This window comes from Phragmites australis, chromosome 2 (genome assembly GCF_958298935.1).
Source record: "Phragmites australis chromosome 2, lpPhrAust1.1, whole genome shotgun sequence".
In the NCBI taxonomy this organism is placed as follows: domain Eukaryota; kingdom Viridiplantae; phylum Streptophyta; class Magnoliopsida; order Poales; family Poaceae; genus Phragmites; species Phragmites australis.
The window spans coordinates 14,549,326-14,559,671 of NC_084922.1; the positions used below are offsets into that span (position 1 = coordinate 14,549,326).

At 39.9% G+C, this 10,346-nt stretch overlaps 1 protein-coding gene across 1 annotated transcript; it reads right to left on the reverse strand.

The window, feature by feature from the left end:
* Positions 1–3,298: 3,298 nt before the first annotated feature.
* On the reverse strand, positions 3,299–8,596 carry LOC133900476 (uncharacterized). The gene is made up of 8 exons (XM_062341634.1): positions 8,459–8,596; positions 5,468–5,549; positions 5,303–5,370; positions 4,952–5,049; positions 4,612–4,748; positions 4,299–4,366; positions 3,888–3,951; positions 3,299–3,649 (listed from the first exon to the last, which is right to left on the reverse strand). The coding sequence occupies exons 1-8, from the start codon at positions 8,467–8,469 to the stop codon at positions 3,632–3,634; spliced, it is 546 nt and encodes a 181-aa protein (XP_062197618.1). The 5' UTR covers positions 8,470–8,596; the 3' UTR covers positions 3,299–3,631.
* Between the last annotated feature and the right edge of the window lie 1,750 nt (positions 8,597–10,346).

Below are 10,346 nucleotides of genomic sequence, written 5' to 3' on the forward strand. Positions count from 1 at the left end.
GATGTGCGGGATGCAGCACGATGACATGCGGGAGACATGCGCCATGATCGAGGACGTGCGGGGCACAACGCGTGGCCATGCGACGCATCGTGGACAGAGACGAAAATGTCTCAAAGCCAAGGTCGTGGCGAGTGGATGGAGAGACAGACAGATCCAGTGCGACACGGACGATAGCGGACATAGATGGGCGGTCGTCGTCATGCCTCACGGGAGGAACAGTTGCCGTGCCGCACGAGTGGTCATCGAAGTGGATGCCGGTGTCAGAGTAGAGATGCACGAGATCGACAGGCGGTGGGCGACACAAATAGATCTTTGATCAGAAGAACCAAAGAGAAGACGCCAATCAACGACCGATGACAGAGAAAAACCCGATCAAGGATCGGTAAAAGACTCTCTAGGGCGGCCGATCAACATGATCAGTAACGCGAACCCTAGCTACGGGTTACGCAACCCCCGATGGAGATCATGGAGATCGATCTCCCGGGCGGCGCGGTGGAAGCGATGGTTTTGGATTTATGACCGAAACCTAAACTGATACCATGAAAGAATATGAGGATTAGTTAATGTGGTTGATGTTGGATTGAGCCTCAAAGGCTGAATATATAGAGTACATATGGCTTGGATATCAAGCAACCTTAGAGATAAGATAAAAACTAATCATATCCTACTATAACAACCGGATCCTTGTATATCCTATACCATGTACTCTAACAGGGCCTATGACCCTACCATGAGCTCACTGTTGCATATATATAGTACATGTTCTTTCCGCATGTATTGTTGAAGTTAAAGTTAAAAAAATGCAATTTGAAGAACCTGGATCTCACATTAAGTTGCTAGATATCTGTTGATAGATTTCTTGGCAAGCAATCTGTTGAATTTCTAACCTTAAGATTCGCAAGGAGATTCGTGCTCCAGCCATCGTCTCCGCACGAACTCTGGTGATCTCTTCTTCTCCGACGACAGTGAGGTTAGGGTTAGGGTTTTGAGCTGTGGGGTTAGGACTTGATGATTGTCAGCTTAAAGGGAGGCCCGGGGAGGCTGCCAGCCCGGTGGTGGTGGTGGGCGGCGGGCGGGACGGTGAAGCAGCCGGGGTGCCGCTCGCCGCGGTGATGGGAGATGGCCAGTTAGCTTGTGGTGGTGGCGGGGGTGCCATGATTGAAGAGGTTAGCGTCGGCGACGGTCGTGGGTGGCAGCAGAGTTGGGGGAGCTCGGATCCATGGCTAGCAACGGTGAAGAAGCGCGACAGAGGGGGAGGGGTGATAGAGAGGGCAGTCGGCGGAGGAGGTCACATAGGCCATGGTGAGAGGCTGAGGGGAGGCGACGCGTGGGTGGAGGCGGAGGTGAATGGCGGTGACTGGGAACGGCAGTGGGAAGGGGATTAAGGATAGGTTTCTTATATAAAGTGCAGACCAATCTCATCTGTTGATTTAAGATTCGACGGATGGAAATCTGACAGATTTCGCCCCATAAAATCTGTCAACAGATGAATAGACACCCTGTTTTATTTTCCCACTTTTGCTACATCTGAACAGTGACGTGTTCAAACGTGGAGTTTCCTTGATGATAATACCCCCCCATCTTATTTTTTAAATTGTGGAGTAAGTTTGGCAGGTCCTTGTGGTTGTGCCAATTTTCGCACTGAAAGTAGATCAGATCAACTTCTTTGACATGATATTATCTCTTCCTTTTATTGTTTGGAGTTTCGAGGATGCATATCTTGATCCTCCTTAATAGGATGCTGTGAACATCATTTCAGTATTTGCTGCTCTTTCATCCACCGTTGTTTGTACGTAGGTTAAGCAAAAGATGGTACCGATTACTGAAAGATCATGAACAAGTGAGAAACAGGCTTCTCGTTCTCATACTGATGTATTGTGCTTTTGTTTGCCATCTGTTTTTGGCGCTCCGGTCGATTGTGCAAAAGATCATCATTCCTGATGACTGTGGTATCAGTAGGGTAGTCGACACACAGCAATAAACCAATAACCATTCGGTGCTCGGGCTTTTTCAGAAACTCAATACTTCTACTCTTAACATCAGTGTTTGAATGGATATTTTCTAAGTCGCAGTTGGAGTAGTTGCAGTTCCATGACACGACTTTGCCCAAAGTGAATTTAGGTTTTATTTTTGTGATAAAGAATTATGGTTCTTTTTAAACCGTCAGAATGGTTTGTTAGAAAAGAATTATAGTACATTCTAAGGTACATAAATCTGGTTCTGGAACAGAAGAATTTTGACCGATGTTAGGATCTGGTTGTTGGTGAGATAATTGACTTGCGATGGCCGCTGTTAGGATCTAGTTGTTGGTGAGATATTTACTTGCTGGATGTGTAGTTTGGCTTAAATTCTGACCAGCACATCAGAGCCTCGACTTCATTTTGTAGAGGAATAGCAATGCCTCCTGTGTGTGCATGCACAAAGAATGCATACTGAAGTGTCATCGCATATTGAAGTGTCGCTGACAGGTTATGGATGAACATTCCGAGTCCCACTTTGCTGAATGATTGCCTTGAGGCAGGAAGGAGGTATCAGAGTAAACCCTAGGTCCCGGTTTGATGGTGTTAACCTACATCATAGCATATAACTAACTCTCTGCTTGCAAATGTAAGTCATTTTAGGATATGTGTATTGGTCAAACATGTTGAATTTTGATCATGCTCGAAAACAAATCCGCAAAATAATTCAATGGAAACAAATAGAAGTATATAAACTTGTTGATTGAGAACAATATAAACATGTTTAAGCAGCAAAAAATCCGCAAATAATTCAATGGAAAGAAAGAGCACCTTTTGGATTGGATTGCTCGCAGACACAGCATATTAAATGACAGTTCTGGTGGCATTTTTGTAATTTTTTAGTGGCAAGTTTGCAATAACGGTTCAAACCAGTGACAAATTTACAATTGTCCCTATCAAATTGGATGCACCCACATATCACCACACCACCTTTTTACCATTCTTTATTGACTTTTTGACAAAGAATTCTACTATATTTGGCCAAATTGGTCAGCAATTGCATATTATTCAACATGCAACCGTAAATTTCTTAGTTATGAAGCATGCAAACACCAATTGCACGAGTTTCAGACTTAATAAACTGGAAAGGTTTTATCCTGATTTATCGCATGCCATCTTAGGTTGGTTGAATGTGCGCTAAAATGATCCAATATACCGATCACTTGTCGGAAGCCACAAAAAATAACATCAAAATGGTGTTCATGGACAACCTATCAACTCATGGGGTGTTGGCCAAAGAAAATAAGTTAGGAGGTGCAAACTGACAAATCAAATGACTCACTCAAGAGGAGATTTATGGATTTCCTCCCTTTCTTCCCTTTCAATTTAAATTATTTTGGTGAAAGTGCAACGATTAGTGAGGCAACATCAATATACAAGGATCCCAGCAGCACACTGCCATCTAAAGCGTTGAACACAACATTCATATGTCAGTGTTTCGACAGACACCTCCAACGCCAGAGGTGTCAGAGTTAACTTCTCTCACGCAAAGGTCGCTTCTGGCTACTTCATCTGTTTAAACGATCCCAGCTGTGTAGATACATAGTTCTACTGGTTCTTACACCTCAAATATGACCATGCTGCAAATTCTGCACCCCCTCGGAAGATTCTACTTATTCGAGCCGTTCCATCTGTCAAAGGAAAAATTGGTCAGCATCATGCAAACTGAACTCAGAAGAATAACCTAGATACATTATGTTCCGCCCTTTCTTTACTTCAATAGTGCTCATGAACAAAGTACTGCACATTTTCCATTCAGTCCTTACTGTTATTACTCTAGAGTATAAGGTAGCAAATCCACTTGCTATGCTTCAATATTCGCTATTTGAGGAGGAAGATAATGAGGGAGACACAGGGAAAGCAGAGTACCTTCCATAGCCCATCATTTAGATAGTGCATATTGTCAACTCCAATCCCTTTGTTGATGGTCCTACTACAAAAACCAGGAGCAGCATTGCCAACACAAGACATGTTAGTACCTAAGATTATATGGGATGTAAATGTAATGTTAAGAAAACATAAAATTCTGTTAGCATATCTGCACTACGTTCTTTCATGTTCAGAATGCATTGGCATGCATCATTAGAAAATAAAAGTAGCCAATCATGAGGAAGCTGTCACAAGTACACATCAACCACTTGAAACCACTAGGGCTGAACATGAACGAGCACTCAAAAACAGAGTGAAGAAACGAGCATGAGTAGAAGGTTCACAGTTCACAACCATAATTTACAGATTGAGAAGCACCAGTATTGAACAGTCATTCAAAAAGGAACTTACATGTCCTTCGCTGACATCTTTGTATATCCAATTGCCAATGCATGTTGTTTGCCTTCAGCCATTATAGCCTACCAAAACAGGTTTGAACAAAAAAAATGATGGTGCATAAATCAACAATAAAAAGAAAATTATCTTACTAAGGACAACATACAATAATTTACAGACTGCAGAGTTTTACGCATGAAAAAGAAAATTAGAAGCGTACTAATATATACATATGTTTATCGCAAATTGTGACTGCCTACTGAAGTAGATAAGAATCATTCTCAGTATTGATAAAGGGATGAATTAGAAGTTCAGAATAAGCCGTTACCACTGGTGTTTCCTCCTCGACTTCATCATCCAAAGCACCACCAGGTGATGTCAATCCAGGACACATTATGTTTGCACCGGAGAGAACAAATTTAATAGCACCTCTATCCACTTGGAACTTTTTCATGATATCAGGATCTGATCAAACGTAAGCAAAGTTTCATTCCAGTTAATATTCTCCAACAGGTAAACTGAAAGAATTATGGCACCCTAACAGATCTGGATGACCAATTAAGAAAAGGTTAAGCCCTAAAATTTCACAAATGATACTGTACATCATGGCAAAAAGGGTGCAGAGATGACAGATGACATGCCAGGAAAATTGGAAGGAAGAAAATTACACTGATGAAGAAGACGCAGGGTTGGCATGTAAGGACCATCACGGATGTTGAAAAATAGTGGGACATTATTCACCACCACAAGATTCAGATGGTTTTGGCTACAGCGTGGGAATCAGAAGCCAACTGTGATTAGTGCACTTGAAAGACCACACACAATCTTTCAAGTGAAAGAAACGAAGTTGATTTATTTGAAATAATTGTGCCAAACAGTACATGTACCTATACTTATGCTGAACTTGAAAAAATTGTCAAAAAAAGTATTGTCCAATATAATTTTGAGTTTTCTATATCATAGCACAAACATAATGGCTGGCTAGCAAGCATGTTGAACAAGAAAGAGAAACTACTAACCATTTAACAACAATCATAGGTGACTTCTTTGGGAGCAAGTCATCTAGCAAAGGTTCAAGGCTAGGGTACTGCAATGAAGTTAGTTTCAGTAAGCTAGAAAGCAGATTTTGAAACTGAAATGAAAGGGGAATAGAGGTATAAGTAGATTCTTTGTAATAACACAACCTCATCAGCAATACTTTGCCGAATCTTTCTCTGAACAGAGGCCTTAACTTGATTCTGCCCAGAAATATCTTCTGAAGAGAACCTGGAGATCAAAAAGAGCAAGTTTGTGTTAAAATGCCAAACAATTGCAACAAAAAGTGAAGAAAACAGCTTGCATAGAGTATAATGACCTTCCAGGCCATGAATCATTCTGCAGTCTGCAGATAATATATTTAATCATAAGGTATGCCAAGATGTTTAACAAAATCATGATGTTAGGTTAAAACAATTTCAGCTTAAGAACAATATTTATGGGGACAACACATGATCATGTCATATATACCAATCATTGTTCATGGAAAGTTCCCCCATTTAAGCAACCATCAACGTCATATGCTTTAAAACAATCTGGAATGAACTCATATGCTTTAAAACAATCTGGAATGAACTATCACACAAAGCAAATGTCATGAGGGCGAAGCTTCAATTGGAACAAGAACCACAAGGCAGTTACTTTATATAATCATAGTAGTACTGATGGTTCCAGCAACATATAAACATTCTAGAAACTATAAATGACACTACGACAGAAATTTATCCTTCCATTGTTCCTGATCAAACTCAAACATTAATGGGACCACACTTCTATTATGACCAAACTATAGTTTAAATTGATACCGATTTAAAAGATGTACAAATTACCTCCAGTACCTGTCACCGGTGATGTTAAAAAATGTGACTCATATCCTACAAGTATTCAAATTCTTTTTTGAACCAAGAAAGGTTAGGCTAAATGATTCCTGTACTGGTGCTACTTGGATAAGGATCCTCACTTCCCTAGGAGAACAAGGAGTGCTATATAAGATGAAGGGTTGTAGCCATAGCAACACAACAACCCAAGTAACCACGCAATAGAAATATCACTCAAAACAAATAGGAGGAATCATGGGTGCATGAGAGGATTAGAGGCTAGGTTATTTTAAAGCCCTCATTGTTGTATGGGGAAAGCATTAAAGGGTCCAAAAGGTAGAAAAAGGTTGTCAGTGAGCAAAAACCCTTAAAGTTGTGCTAAAAAGAATTTACGGCCCACCTCACCAAATCTTTTCCATCTTGTTGTCATTGTTTCATTGTTATTTCGGTTCTGTCCAAATGGATCTACATCATTTATGATGCAATCAAACTCACACTGTTTCTCACAATTTGAGATCTGACAGAAGCTGGAGGAACATAAACAGTGGTACCAGAGCCAACAATTGAAGTGAAAAGAAATATCAACAGTTCCATTGAAGGCAAAAATGGGACTAGTAGTGAGTACAGAGAAAAGACAATGTGTCGCTAGAGTAGGAAAAGTGGAAAAGGGTATTCAGGGTGTTATTGATTTGTGCCCAAACCAACCTTGCAAAATTTGGCTAGCCCCAACAATTTAGATTTCATTGGATGGTTGCCAAACCCATGTCCCTCATGTCCCATGCATTTTCTCGCCTATACTTGGCCAAATGAAAACAAAACCTTGGCAAAAGATATGGCTAGCCAAATTTTGGTAGGGCTTGTTTGGGCACAAACCAAACAAGCATTTATATCAAAGGTACTAAAAATTTTTGAAATTCGAAAATGACAGTCTAAAATAATGCAGTCAAGTTAGGCCACTAGTAAACAGAACATTAAATCCATCTTCAAATGGAAAGCAGAGCTGTTTAGTTAAAAGGCTTGGCAAAGATAAAAGACTATAGTCCTTGCAAAAGTGTCACTCCAACAATAAATATTGTAACAAGGTAGTATGAATTGCAAGAGATGTTCTGCAACCAAAGTATGAAAGCTTTAGTAGGCACACTTGTGAGGAGCGATGTACTCCAGAGGGATGTGGTGCAAGCAAGTACATTATGTAGTACAGAGGCACTTGAATAGGCAATGCATCAAAGTGACTAGCGTGAGAATAAGCAGTAAGAGCTGTTCGGTGATATAAATTTAGGAAGTTCCCTCCATGAATTAAGCAAAACAAAATCTCCAACAACACACCAAAATTGAAAGATCCACTAGTTCATGCTTGATGGAGTAAACGCTCCTGAGTTCCTGCCACTTCTTACTAGGACTATGATCTAAGGAAATCATGCTCTTTTACTAGCTATCCACAGAACAACAACAATAAAGTCTTTGTCCCAAGCAAGTTGAAGTAGACTAGAGATAAAACCCACAAGATCTAACTAAAAAGATTGATGAGAAAATAATAATAATAATAAATGTACTAGTAATAATAAAAAATAAAATAATAACGGTACAAGGAAACTGAAGTAAAATTTATGGTTCTGGCACGTGGATTGCTAACTTCCACACACTTCTATTCGTGGATAGTTCTTTAGAGATATTCCATTCCTTCAAGTCTCTCTTTACAGACTCCTCCTATGTTAAATTTGATCAACACCTGTCTCTCTTCACAGTATTAGCACGCCTTAGTATCCCGCTATGCACAGATAACTCTAGACTCTGAAGACCTCCGTTGAATATGTCCAAACCATTTCAACCGATGTCGGACAAGTTTTTCTTCAATTGCCGCTACCCCTACCCTATCACGTATATCATCATTTCAGATCCGCATTGCCCACATTGCAACTCACGCATCAAGAACTGTATCTCCGCTAACGTCACATCTTTGCTCCTACAAAGCCATCCACTACGCTTCAAAGAAAATCTAAGCGGCCAAAGGGGAGGGCGCTCTACACAGATCCCTGATTCAAGCCCAAAAAAAAACAGAGAGAATTAAAATCGCGCCGGTCGAGCTCCACCGGCGGCCAGTTCACTGCGAACGACAAAGCTTTACGCATCGATGCCAGGCGAAATTAAAGAAGAGTACACGCATATTGGTCTCGGCACGCGGGATACCCGCCACAGATCGGTGAATACAGGCATATACAGAGAGCAGACCAAAACGCAAAGATCGAACCATTCAAAGGCGAATATGATGGAGTATTTGCAAGAAGATGGTTAGATGGAGGAGGGCGGCACTAGAGGACTCACTTCTTGAACATGGTGCGGAGATTTCTGCTTCTTCTCTCCCTTCCTTCGTCCTCTCTTTGCTCAGCTTGGGAATGAAGCGGATGAGATAATAGGGCAGGGCGACCCTATGGAGAAGCAGGGAGAGGAGAGATGCGGCCCCAGGCACGCCGCTACTGTACCAAGTTCATAAAATCGTTTGTATCTCCAAAACCGCTCGCCTACAGACACCAAAAATCAGTAAAAAATTATTCAAAATTCGCTCGATTAAATTTAAAATTTAGTGAGAATTTAGACCAACTCAACCGAACGGTAACCGGTCGGTTTGCTATGGTTACCGATTGCATTTAGCGATTTATCAAACGGTTTTTTTTAATTTTTTAATTGTCGGTAACCGTCCAAAGTCGTCGTTCGGTTTTAACGATTTATCAAGTGATTTTTTCGAATTTTAGTGAAATTTTAAAAAAATAAAAATAGCTTAACCTTATAAAATAATTAACTAATTTATCTGAGCTTCAAATCAAGTAAAACAAATTTGATTAGTTTGTTTGTAACATGATATACATAATAAAAATATTTATACTCATAAAAAAAAGTTGAATATTTTCTATGAGAAAATGTATTTGTTAAACCTAGTTAAATATATAGTTTACTCTTTGCTAATCCAAAAATCATAAAACCAATTTTGTTAGTCTTCTTACATGATCCTATGTTTTTTAAAAATACATAAACTCATAAAATAGTTATTGTTACATGTAGGATTATGTAAATATGTTACAACTAGATTAACTCATAACTAACTCATCACACCTCTAAAATTAGTGAAACCACTTTTATTAGTTTACTTATACTATGTTTTATGTGGGAAAAATAATGATAGATATAAAAAAGTTAATTACAGTGATGTTTCTTAACATATTCGTTTTATGCTTGTGAATTTTGTAAAAATTATGGAGAAATTAATAAAATTTTAAATAAAATGAAACTAATTTTAAAGATCATCTTAAGATACTTCCTATATAAAAAATATGTATTTATATGTTAAGTTTTTTCTTAACATAAGTTAATAAATAAGCTGCACGCTTTAACTTTGTTTTTAAACTTTCTCCCTATAAAATATGATGCAAACGATATTATTTTTGAAATTTTTTTTACATAAGGTTTTAAAATTTTCTCTAGTTTTTTAGAATTTTTTTATTTTTATTTTTTAAAAAAAAATAATTTAAATTTAAAAATCGATCGATTTTTATTATCGATAGGATGTGGTAAACTCAGTTACCGTGATTTTCAATAGTAACTGAACTGTGAGTTCGGGCGTGCGGATGGCAACACGGATGCAGCAAGCCGAATCAGGCGGGCCTAGAAGACTAGGGGCTACTTTGGATTGCGCCCAAGAGCCGCCCTGCCATTTTTTGGTATTGGCTATTCTCAGGTGCAGCTGTTTTGATTGATCATCAACTTTTGGCTCGCCCACACTCATATTTACTCACACAGTCAATTTCACACTAATGTGCAGACGAGACTTGGGTGGCGGAATCATGCCAATTATTTGGCAAGCCGACCTTTAGCAGGGCAGGCACTTGCGCGATCCAAATGAGTCATATGACTTGTGAGATAAGGCCTGCTACAAGTAGTGTTACGGATAGGGCCGACAATAGGTGTGATAGGTACGAGTAGTATTTATTTATATTTTAGTTTTTATTTCGTTCATGGGTAAATCCGTTGCCTGCGACCCACGGATGGTAGGGAGGATGGTGGTGGCAACGGTAGCGCAGGGCGAAGCAGGAAGGTGCTGGGCAGCAACGTGGATCAGGGCTGGACGACGGCACACGCATGGCTCGGGGTGAGGAGGGGCTGAGCGACGACGGCAACGCGAGGCAGGCTCGGGGTGGAGCGGGGCTAGGCGGGGGCG

Bases quoted from the DNA above. Each gene is read 5' to 3' on its own strand.
- LOC133900476 (XM_062341634.1), bottom strand. The intron at 4,749-4,951 runs GTAATTTTCTTC...ACGTTTGATCAG, and splicing joins CCTGCGTCTTCTTCATCAGT to ATCCTGATATCATGAAAAAG. The intron at 4,367-4,611 runs GTAACGGCTTAT...CTGTTTTGGTAG, and splicing joins TCGAGGAGGAAACACCAGTG to GCTATAATGGCTGAAGGCAA.